Genomic DNA, 13,071 nt, shown 5'->3' on the forward strand with positions numbered 1-13,071 from the left:
CAGGAAACAAGTGACTGTATGGTCCGGTTCCGGAGTGGGTCAGGAGAAAGCACCAAGAGCCTGCCAGGGAAAACGTAAGTGCGGCTTTGCCGCAGCACATCACACCACACGTGGTCAGTGACATTTTGGATATACCAGAAAGTTACAAGAGACACACTCCACTTTCCTTCGGGTTACATATAGTATTGCGCAATACTTAGGGTGCACCCCAACGTTATATCTTGCTCTGGAACATTCAGGCGCAGCCAGGCTGCTTTCTGGACATTGGGGAAAGTACGGGGTTAGTGTTAGACAGTATTATTCTTACTGTATGGTTATGCACTGTTATCATTCTGTTCACGTATGCTCAACTACATGATCACTATAACTGGTCAGTAAACGTAATTGTTTTAAAAGAACAGCTGTCTGTGTCTGTGTAGCATCGTGTACCCTCTGAATCTGTGGGCCCAGCCCTCGGTTTTCCTTCACTTCAAACATTAACAAAAGGCCCAAACAATGGCATCATGCCATCCGAATGAAACTAATGAATATGAATTAATTAGTAGTTTCGTTATAATTTATTCTGAATTTGTTACTATTTCGATGCATCTAAATCTCCAAATAATGAAAATTAAATCTGAATTTTGATTTGTAATGAAATTAATCCTACATATCTACTGATTGGATTTCATTACAGGAAACTCTTGCAAAAGAGCAAAGTTTAATGTTGGATCATCCACAAGGTAACCTAGTCAGGAGCCTCGGGCCCAATGGATGCTCAGGGGCCCAACTAAAATATGATACTCCTGCAGCAAACCAGGAGGATGCTGCAGTTGGTCAAAGTTGTGTACCTGTTTGTCACTTCACAAGGGAAGATGTAGGCAGCTGTTGACTAATGGGGCAGGCCATGTCTATTTGCAATCCTTATCAAAGTCAATGAAAGAGATGTTATCTCTATGGCAGGAGGTGAAAGATAATATCCAAAATGGGATGCAAATAGCAAAAAAAAATAAATAATAATAATAAATAAATAATACAGGTTCTTTAGCCCTTACTACTTAAACCAAGATTTAAAAAAGGCTCCAGATTTAAGTACACGTTAAATAATATTTTTTTTACAAATTATTTAAAGTCAAATTCCAGCCAAAGCCTGACTACTTTGAAAAATGTTTGCTCCCCCCTCCTAACCCCTACATTTAATGACCTGTGTAAGAAAGATGTGCATACCTATTTCCAGGACCCTGCAGTCTGGTCACGTGATCCAGCTCCTCTCTATACAGGGGAGAGGAGAAAGTGGTGACAATGGATGGGCCATAGGAGCCTATGAGCAACATCAATGCTCCCAAGCATTACCATCCATTGTCAAGTGATCTCTTCTCTCCCCTGCAGCCAGGTCTGGCTGACACAAGAGAGGTCACGTCACCAGACCAGAGCGCCCTGAAAATAGGTAAGTAAATATATATTTCTTATACAACATCACTTGCAAAGTAAACTGCCTATTTGCCCTTAGCAATTCAACCCCACTGTGTATATGTTGGCACTGTTTATATTTTTGATACAGCAGCTATCGTGTGACAGTATGTTAGATAGGGCATTACAGTGTTTTTTACAATCTGTATACAGGGGATTATTTATCAAAGATTCACTGAGCAATTTCCTAATTAATAATTAATAGGCATTAATAGGCATCCTCCCAAGTGAGATTTGATGGAATTTACCATCCTAGCTCGCCATAATGCTGAAACTGTGACCTTTCACTATTGAACATCAGATGTTCCTGAATGTCAGGAAATGTTATTTTCACTCTGTGAATCTTGGTCAAATCATGTGCTAACTTTTCCTAATTTGGCTTGATATGTTGAGTGAATTTTATGAAAATTCCGGGCAATATTATAATTAAAATACAGTTAAAATATTTGTTTTTACATATATTTATGGTTTCACAGGTATAGGTGTAAGACGTTTAAATATATTTCCAGTACATTTTGTAAATAGCATACTTTGTCTATCAGGAGTCGTCTTTTCCAATGGTGAAAGCTGGAAGGCCATGAGAAGATTCACTCTATCAACTCTACGAGATTATGGAATGGGGAAGAAAGGTATAGAAGACAAGATTAATGAGGAAGCTGAATGCTTAGTGCAAACCTTTAGATCCTATGGAGGTAAGATGGTATTCTTGCAGCCTTCTAATTTCAACAGTCATATATATATACAGTGTATATGTATATATATATATATATATATATATATATATATATACAGTTGCAAGAAAAAGTATGTGAACCCCTTGGGATTACGTGGAGTTTTGCATGAATTGGTCATAAAATGTGTTCTGAACGTCATCTAAGTCACAACAATAGAACACAGTCTGCTGAACATAATACTACACAAACATTAGATGTTGCCATGGTTTAATTGCACATAACATGTAAACATTTACAGTGCAGGGAGGAAAAAGTATGTGAACCTTTGGACTTAATAACTGCTTGACCCTCCTTTGGCAGCAATAACCTCAACCAAACGTTTCCTGTAGTTGCAGATCAGACCTGCACAACGATCTGGAGTAATTTTGTACCACTCCTCTTCACAAAACTGTTTCAGTGTATCAATATTCTTGGGATGTCTGGTGTGAATTGCTCTCTTAAGGTCATGCCACAGCATTTCAATCGGGTTGAGGTCAGGACTCTGACTGGGCCACTCCAGAAGGCGTATTCTGTGCTGTTGCAGCCATTGTTTTGTTGAATTACTTGTATGCTTTGGGTCATTGTCCTGTTGCATCACCCATCCTCTGTGGAGCTTCAGTTGGCGGACAGATGGTCGTATGTTTTCTATGGGGTTCAGGTCAGGCGAGTTTGCTGGCCAATCAAGCCCATGGTCATTGAACCAGGTTTTGGTGCTTTTGGCAGTGTGGGCAGGTGCCAAGTCCTGCTGGAAAATTAAGTCAGCATCCCCATAAAGCTCATCTGTGGAAGGAAGCATGAAGTGCTCCAAAATCTCCTGGTAGACAGCTGCGTTGACCCTGAACTTAGTGAGATACAGTGGACCAACACCAGCAGATGACATGGCTCCCCTAATCAACACAGACTGTGGAAACTTCACACTGGACTTTAAGCATCTTGCAGTGTGTGCCTCTCCATTCTTCCTCCATACTCTGGGTCCTTGGTTTCCAAATGAGATGCAAACGTTGCTCTCATCAGAAAAGAGGACTTTGGACCACTGAGCAACAGACCAGGTCTGTTTTTCTTTAGCCCAGGTAAGACACTTCTGAAGTTGTTTGTTGTTCAGGAGTGGCTTGACAAGAGGAATACAACATTTGAAGCCCATGTCCAGGATCCGTCTGTGTGTTGTAGCTCTTGATGCACTGACTCCAGCCTCAGTCCACTCCTTGTGAAAGTCCCCAAAACTTTTGAATGGCCTTTTCTTGACAATCCTCTCCAGGCTGCAGTCATCCCTGCTGCTTGTGCACCTATTTCTTCCATACTTTTCCCTTCCACATAACTTTCTATTAATGTGCTTTGATACAGCACTTTGGGAACATACAACTTCTTTTGCAATTACCTTTTGAGGCTTTCCCTCCTTATGGAGGGGTCCAATGATGGTTTTCTGCACAACTGTCAGGTCAGCAGTCTTTCCCATGATTGTGATTCCTACTGAACTAAACTGAGAGACCATTTAAAGGCTCAGGAACCCTTTGCAGGTGTTATGGCTTAATTAGCTGATTAGAGTGATAAACTTTGAGCCTAGAATATTGCACCTTTTCACAATATTCTAATTTCCTGAGATCTTTAGCTGGCACTCTGGGATTCTTCTTTACCTCGTGCAGCATTCTGCGCTGTGCTCTTGCAGTCATTTTTACAGGACGACCACGCCTAGGAAGAGTAGCAACAGTGCTAAACTTTCTCCATTTGTAGACAGTCTGTCTTACTGTGAACACATGAACATCAAGGCTTTTAGAGATACTTTTGTAACCTTTTCCAGCTTCATGCAAGTCAACAATTCTTGATCGTAGGTCTTCCGTGAGCTCTTTTCTTCCAGACATGGTTCACATCAGACGGTGCTTCTTGAAACCAGTAAACCCAAAACAGGTGTGTGTTTTTTAAGGGCAGGACAGCTGTCAGCAACACATCCAATATCATCACACTGATTGGAGTCAAGGTTGGCTCACTCCTGGCCCCAATTAGCTCTGGGAGAAGTCATTAAGCTAGGGCCTCACATACTTTTTGCTCCCTGCATTGTGAATGTTTATATGTTATGTGCAATTAAACCATGGCAACATCTAATGTTTGTGTAGTATTATGTTCAGCATACTGTGTTCTTCTATTGTTGTGACTTAGATGACGTTCAGAGCAGGGGCGGACTGACTATTTGGAAACTTGGGCCCCATGAGATGCCCCTGGTACCTTTTTCATAGGCTTTTTGGAGTTTGGGCAAGGACATAGGGGCCCCATGATCCCCTATTGCCCGGGGGCCCCATGAGTTGTCAGTCCGCTCCTGCTAGTACTCGTATCATTTATACACTATAACCAGATCATTAATGATGCCATCACAAAGTATTATAGATTAGCACAGGTGAGAGGGTGTAGATTTGACTCAACACAGTTCCCTGAACTTAACTCCTCGTAGATAGAATAAGAGTGTAATATGCATCCTTTTTACCAAAATGTTGGTTTTTACATAGTATGCATGTACTGTGTGTGCACTTTCAGGGGCGGACTGACCATTCAAGCACTCGGGCACAGCAGGGGGCCCCATAAAATGCCCCTGGTACCTTTTTATAGACTTTTTTGGGTGTGTTTTGAATGTGGGCAAGGACACAGGGGCCCCATCATCTCCAATTGCCCAGGGGCCCCATGAGTTGTCAGTCTACCCCTGTGCACTTTACACTGTGGCACCATCACTAAAAACATTGCCTGGGTGAGCGCAGGGGTTTTACCAGTGGAGAAACTTGACCCCAGTGTACAAGATCGAAATCAATACTACATTACATGATGTACTGGATTGGAAGGATTCAGGCCTTCTTCACACCATACTTGCTTGAAAACTGATGGAAAAAATGGGCAGATTTCACCTGCAGAGACAAGAGTTTATATCAGTTTTCATGCGCCTTTCAGTAAATTTTTATACACATCAACATCAATTTTAGCCCTCGTGCACACTTGACGTTTTGATAATGCTGGTAACATTAGCTGTGTAAAGTCGTGAGTTTTTCCTGCTTTTTTTAGCGTTTAGGGGCGTTTTTCTGTGTTTGTGGCTTTTAGCGGGTTTTTTTGGTCAAAAAACATCCAAAAAAAGCCGGTTTGCGGCATTTTACCACATTTTGCCATGTTTTTCAGTGTTTTTACAGTATTTTTATAGCTAAAAAACTCCTCTAGAAACCCACTAGTCCTGGGTTTTTTTCCAGCCAAAAAACGTCTCAGACAAAAATCATTGATTACAGTCTTTGTGTGCATGGACACATAGGATAACATGCTGGGGGGTTTGCTAGCTGTAGAAAAAAATTCCAAAAGCAAAAAACAGAAGCTGTAAAAACATCAAGTTTGCATGAGGGCTCAATGCACATTTTTTTTATGCACAGATAGACATCACTTTCTCCTCTGGCCAGTTCACACCATGATTTTTATGTCATCTCAGTTTTTTTCCATGCTGGAAACTGCATACACCTTGCAAATTTCTGTGCAGAAAAAATCAGCACATGATACCAAGATAGGGATAGGATGGCCAAGCTTTTTCCTGACTAAGACACTGCCATCCTATCCCTCGATGCAGAAAAAGCTTTTGACAATTGCAACCTTCAGTGGTTATTTATGGTGTTTCTAGAAGTTTGGGTTTCAGGGGTCGATAACAAACTTCTTCCAGTCAATGTACTCCTCCCCCATGACCTGCTTGCTCACCCCAGGTAATATTTACACCCCCATTCATCTAAAAAAGGGAACACGCCAGGGTTCCTCATTACTCTTCAATTTGGCTATAGAACCCTTTCCCGACTGCTCAACGCTCACCTCTCCTTACAGGGATCAAAATTGGCAACGTCAACATGTGCGCAGCTCTCTTTGCAGATGACATTTTTATTTCTTTACTCAGCAGTCCCCCCTTATCTCCCCATCTTTCAAGATCTCTTCTCCACTTTTCAGCAGTGTTCGGATCTGTGTATCAGGTCCACGCTTCCAGTTCCCATGTGATTCTTTCAAAAATCGGAGGAAAATTTAATTGATATAGGGATGAAGGTCCTCTCCCTATTCTGATGCCCAGCTATGTTTTATTGTGGGTGGCTACTTGGAGTGAAGAAGATTTTGCCCATAGCTGGGAGCTGGATGGATTTAGTGGAAAGATTTCTTTTTTGGCAAAGTTCCCTTCTCATCTCGCTGTTCGGAAGATGCCATCTCTATAAGATGGTATCCTTTGCCAGGCTATTATACCCTTTACAGGCACTACTCTTATTTCTCAAACATAAGGATGTCCAAAATCTCAACAAGTCCCTGACAAACTTCCTCTGGTGCTCCAAACGCTCCTATATTGCTCTCTGCAAACTACATCTTCCGAAGAACGATGGGGGTATGGGCTTACCTAATCTGTACTTATACAACTTGGCCTGTCTTCTTAGGCAGGGTATAGACTGGCTGATACATAGGTCTACATTTTCTAACTATGCCCTAGAGGCAGCCCTGGTATATCCTCTCAATCCATCAGTGGTTCTACTCTCACCACTTAAAGTCCTACCCACACATTTGAAAACTAATTTGCTCATTTGAGACACAGTGGTAGCATGTTAGAAATCTGCAGGCTAACTGGTGCCCATCTCCACCATCTCAAACCACCTTCCCATACAGGGAAACCCTTTGTTCCCCCCAGGAATGACTCGTGAGGCCTTCATCTACTGGACCTCTAAAGGCGTGTTACCTCTCTACTTCATCATGGATCTGGCAATATTCGCTCCTTTACAGAGATATTCCAACAGTCCCCCCCCAATCACATTTTTTATTACTTTCAGCTGGTAAACTTCATCAAATCTCTGTTAGGTAGGGGCAGGTTGGAATTGGCACACCCAATGGTGGATACTGCAATAAGACAGAAGCATTATTCTATCTTGTCACTCTCAGATCCTGCAACACAACACCTCCCTGCTGACCTTCTCCCTATTTAAGGGCTGGTCCAAAAATATCCCGGAGCTGGATGACACCACTAAACTAGTGGAGGGATATAATACGATCTGCAAAATCATCATCAAGGAGCAATGGAGGGAGACCCAATTTAAACTCATTCACAGGGCGTTTGTACCAGCCCTGATGGATGCATCTACTCCGTCATTGGCTGCCTGTCCCTGGTGTGGGATTCCTAGACCTACTGTTTTTCACTGGTTTTGGTCATGCACATCTATACAGACTTACTTGAACCAAATTATCCAATATATATATGGGATAATGAAGACAACCCTACCTAAAGACCCTCTTCTTTGTCTATTCAGTTGTGCACTATCAACAAACACAATCACTCCAACTAAAGGAAAACCAATGTCTTTGCTCCCATGGATACACCTATGCCTTTTAATGGCTAGGAGAGTTATACTACAGTCCTGGACCTCCCCACAAAGCCCAACATTCTCTTCCATCAAGAAAGACCTCAAAGCATTCCTATATTTGGAAAAACTGGATGCTATGGTACAGAACTTTGGACCCACCAAACGCATCTTTACACGCTGGAGACTATAACTTCACATTAAATGAAATTTAACATCTCATGACCACCTTTCAGTTCACCAACTGGTATGCCAAATACAATCTTGCCAACACCCAGGGCAAACTTAAGGTACCTGACTCTCCCCCTGCCCTAGGAAATGACCCCCCCCCTCCCTCACTACACCCAGAAATGTTTCTGTTCCTCAGGATTACATTAGAGGTCTACACTCCACCTGCTCCCAGGAATCAGTGTAGACTCTTTTAGGATACAGTTTTAGATTTAGACTGGCTGTATTATGGCTCCCTGTTTAGAACCTGCCCCATGAACGGAGAGGCTTTCTCCACAAAGCATCAAGTCACGGCTTGAGACGGAGTATTCATGGCCGACACACCTCTCCACCCTTACTACCTTCAACATATAATCTTCTGAATCCTGGCACGATAAGCCCTGTACTGGACAATTAGTCTGTTAAGCAATATCTTAACTGTTATTTTGAGAATTTAGGAAGATAATGCAATGCTCATTTGGTTATGTTTCTGTATGAAAACATATGTTTCTTTTTGTATTTTTCAGAAGTTAAAGTTTTTGAAATATCTCTCTGATATTATTGCAATTTACAAAATTTCAATAAAGATTCTGAGTTCAGTGGTGCCAACAGTCAGAGTCAACTGGGTGCAGAGCAGTGAGTGGATTTATTGCCATGTGTGACTAGATGGTGAGCTGCAATATCACTGGGACTGGTGAGCTTCTGCTGTGGAAATTCACTATCTGCTACTAGAGAGAGACTGAGCCTTTTAGGAACTTACCATACAGCCATCTAGTAGCTTTATTGCTGCCTTCAGGCTTGACTAGAACTGTTCTCATATGCACCAGGTGATATAGCACCATATCCTAGACATTCTCCTAGAGCGCACTCTAGCCTAGTTATAGAATTATTATTCACATTGCAGTTAATGCTTATATGCACTGTTTATTGCTGACTTTGCTCATTTATGAGAAGGGGCGGACTGACAACTCATGGGGCCCCCGGGCAATAGGGGATCATGGGGCCCCTGTGTCCTTTCCCAAACTCAAAAAAGCCTATGAAATAGGTACCAGGGGCATCTCTTGGGGCCCCCTACTGACCCTGGGCCTTCGGGCAGTGCCCGAGTTTCCAAATGGTCAGTCCGCCCCTGTTTATGAGTTGATTCCAGTTTAGTGGTACAGAATTCTATTCTAAGTTACTTTGGCATAGTGTTACTGTCTACTAGTATACTGTCTAATAGAGTCTAAACCAACCTTCTGTGTGCTTATTCATGCTCACACCACCATTTATTTTAACCCATACCGATACATTGAGTTCATTTACCACTAAACAATCTTGTGTCTATTTCCTGGTACTAACTCAAAACCAAGTTACATGTATCTATACCTGTGTACTTGCAGTGACTTTCATTAAACAGGTATGTCAGAGGGGCTGGGGTTGTTATTGTGGTCGAGGTGCAAAACCAGAGGTGTAGCTTGAAGGTTGTGGACCCCGATGCAAAAATTGACCTGGGGTCCCCCACTACTTTCCACCATGCGCCAACATGCTCCCACTGCATGCCAAGATATGATAGCTGTATGGGGGTTGTCTCTCTTTTCTCTCTCTCTCCTGCTGCTGTCTGCACATGCACACAAGGTGATGGCAGGCAGGCCATACTCTGAGCTGTCAGGTGAAAGCAGTAGGTTTTATGTAAAAGAAGAAACTCAGCAGGCCCTCCGACTTCCAGATCCACATACAAGTCCTCCGCTTTCACCTCACAGTGTGGCCTGCCTGCCCCCACCTTCTGTGCATGTGCAGGACTGAGCAGGGGCGGGAGGGGAGTACTGTACTTGGCTGGGTGGGGGGACTGATCAGAGAGTGTGCCACTACAGATATCACAATTTGTTTTTTTAAACACCTTTCTTTCATATGATATTAAACAGCACCCAGTTACCTCTTTCATACCCAGGCTGCAGTGAAATGGAGGTGCAGGATATTAGGGAAGTAACACCCCTCTTACTGATAATGACACATGCCCTCTTGCCTCCTCTTGATCTTGACAGATGACCCCTTCTTTAAGAGCCCCCCACTTCAACTAATCATAGATGAACCCCTCCTCATGTAAATACAGATGACTTCTCCCCTGGTAATGACACATATCCCCACACCAGGTAATGACAGATGACCCCCTCCCCACACCAGGTAATGACAGATGGCCCTTCCCCCCACCAGGTAATGACAGATGACCCCCCCCCCCCACCAGGTAATGATATATGACCCTCCTCTCCCACACCAGGTAATGACAGATGACCCCCTTCCTCACCAGGTAATGACAAATGACCCCCACATCAGGTACCCTCCTCCAAGTAACAACACATGGCCCCCCAGGAAATTACTGATCCCCCCCCCCACACACCATCCTGGCAATGTCACATTACCACCCCCCATGCTGACAATGACAGATTCCCCATCCAGCTCCTCATCTACTCATCCTGCTTAAACTGTCACAGTAACATCTGCAGCTTCTGGAGCCATCAGCGCCTTGGGGGTCTCTCAGGAGGTGTTACAGGATTTTGTGAGAAATTTTGTGTTAGTGTTAGCAGGAGTTGTGGGGAGGGGTGGGGCAGTATGTGTGTGTTCTCTGCATGGATCCGACCAGTATCTTTTTACCTCCCCAATGACAGCAGTACCAGCTCCTGGAAGGGGTGGGGCAGTATGTGTGTTTTCTCTGCATGGATCCGACCAGTATCTTTTTACCTCCCCAATGACAGCAGTACCAGCTCCTGGAAGGTGCTCTCCTCCTCCTCCCTCGCTCAGTCTGGTGACAGCTCAGTGTTGGAATGTTATTACAGAACTGGGGATAGGGATGAGAAATTTAGTAGGATAGTCCAAAATTAGAACTATTCACACAAAGGACATCTAGCTGATCTCTGAACTGAGCACTATTGAAGTCCTGGCTGTAAGTAGATAGCAAACGTGTCTTTAGTTTGTAGCAACAAGTAGTTTAGGAGTTAGCAGGGTCTCTTTTTTCAGTTGTAGTAGTTATAGGGCTGAGCTTTTCAGATCCAAACCAGTTACTAAAAACTGCAACAGCCCAAAGGTAACGTAGCTGAGCAAAGTCCTATGCAGTGGCAACAGTTGGACCAGCTCTTCAGAACACAAGCCAGTGTTCCCTTTTTTTTCTCATACCCAAGCTGACTATCAAGCACCAGAGGGATAGGAAAGCACACAGAGTCCCCAAGATCTCTCAGTGTCTGTACTCACAAGGCCCAAGGACAGAATTGTAGCTTCCTTCCAATCTTCCAAGCGAAACTCCCCAGTGATACCAGATGGATATTTGGCAGACAGCTCCCTTCAGTCAGCTCTCCCAGGAAAGATACTGAACCCATGTGCTCACAGAACATAAATATCACTCCCAGCATGCAATGGGGCTGCCCTCACCTGCAATTGGCCAGGGCTGTATCTACATTCATGCTGTTCTTTTGCCTAGTCCCCACCCATGTTCTAGAAGGATCTCATAGCTTCTTGAAGGTGAACAGAACTCAGACAAGTTCAAACAACACCAGAGTATCATGAGCAGACCTAACTAATCAATCACAGCACTCTGTTAAGCAGAGAGTCCAAACAGCTTTTCCTAACAGTCTCTCTGTTAAGCAGAGAAACACAGCTATGCTTAACCAAACTATGCCAATCCTAGCATCTAACTAGGAGGATGCTACAGATAGGAGTACTTGAAAAGCAGATAGATGTGGGTTGGGGCCAATTTTGAATATAGAGGAAATCTAATATAACAATCTATACCGTCAGCAATATGTTTTTACATTATTGTCATGCTTACCCCTAATGCAGGTGATCAAGCACTATAGCTTGCTTCTGTGTTCTTCACCTATAGCAGCCCCCTTTCCTATAAGGCAAGCAGTCCTACTGGTACTCGGTTGCCCCCAGGTCTTATGCACAATGCTATAGTGCTTGGCTACCATGCTGGGGCAGGCACAAACTGAGCACAGCAAGCATTTACTTGCAGTTGCCAGACAGGCAGAGTGGTTAAATGTCAGTCCAGGTATAAGGCAGGCAAGTTCAGGATAGTCAGGGTCAGATCCATAGTCAAAAGGCAGGCAGGGCTCCGGGAGTAGTCAATATCCAATCTGAGGTCATCAATGAGGGAATCCAAAGAGCACAGCAGGACCAACAGACAGGGAGCTTGGAGCACATTTTTCAAACACAATATCAAAAGCATGGGACTGCAGGCTTGGCTGGCTTAAATCAGGTGTGGCCTTCACCCACAGACTGGCCACATCAATCACCTTGCAGGTAGACAAACAGACAGGGAGAATGTATCACATTCAAAACCAGGATACTCGAATGAGATCAGTAGCTGTGATGGACCAAGAGCGCTAGACGCTCCTGATAATTATTTTAATAAACATTATTAATTATTATTGTTTATTATTGTTTTGTGTTATACTTCATATGAATAACTTCCAGCTCAGTGTCTATTTTTTTTTTTACTACAAATATTGCTTATTTTGCATTTCTTCTTTCATTTTAAGGGAAGCCTTTTGACAATCGGACCATCTTGAATGCTGCCGTGGCTAATATAATAGTTTTTGTGCTGCTAAATCGCAGGTTTGACTATGATGATCCAACTTTGTTAAGCCTTATGGACCTTACGACTGAAAATATTAGACTCATGGGGACACCTATGGCCAGGGTGAGCTATTTCCTTATTCATATATTTGTGTCCAGGTGAGGTCACCCTTTAAACATTTTAGTACAGCACATAAGAGGGTACCTTAGCTTTAAATGCCCTATATTAGAATATTGTCATTATGAATATAGGGAGATGTAATCAAAACTCTGTAGGGTTGATTTAGTAAAGTTCAAAGAAAAATACCCACCCTGTAAAGCCCCATGGATGGGTGAAAAGTGGTTAATATAATGGCATCTGAGATCTACTATTGTGAATATCAAAATTTTATTGAAGTATCAAAAAGTGAGAATAGAAAATGTAAAAAAGTTACTTATGAAATACATGGACATACTGCTTAGTTTTTCCATAAAGACACACACATATAAAATGCATTAAAACAAAGTCATCTGGACGTTCGGACATCAGTGTCCGGACATCCAGTAGGAAAATGTATATGTCACAAGATGCCAGCAAGGGAACATCCCCTGTGTTCTTGGATAGTCTGAGAACCAATCAGTGGTCTGTGTCTTAAAAAATTCTGAGTGAATTACTATGTTTCCAAGATTTCGTGCCCTTTGGGCTACCTGTACTACTATCTGACTTTCATATGTAACAAACTACTTGCTTTGCTGTTTCTTCTTCTTTGCAATAATGCTGCCATTTATAGGAGGACTAATTTGGACTCTATCAGGTGACATATGGTCCACAATACTGATAGAGTATT

General features: G+C 42.9%; 1 protein-coding gene across 1 annotated transcript in view; it reads left to right on the forward strand.

The window, feature by feature from the left end:
- LOC149455641 (cytochrome P450 2C29-like) overlaps positions 1–13,071 on the forward strand; it is a 78,608-nt gene that overhangs the window by 27,651 nt on the left and 37,886 nt on the right. The window contains exons 4-5 of the mRNA XM_089686031.1: positions 1,992–2,141; positions 12,208–12,368. Coding sequence (XP_089542157.1) covers positions 1,992–2,141; positions 12,208–12,368 — 311 coding nt within the window. The remainder of the gene's footprint in view (positions 1–1,991; positions 2,142–12,207; positions 12,369–13,071) is intronic.

This window comes from Staurois parvus, unplaced genomic scaffold (genome assembly GCF_062004578.1).
Source record: "Staurois parvus isolate SC_StPar_1 unplaced genomic scaffold, SC_StPar_1.0 ptg000390l, whole genome shotgun sequence".
Taxonomy (NCBI): Eukaryota; Metazoa; Chordata; class Amphibia; order Anura; family Ranidae; genus Staurois; species Staurois parvus.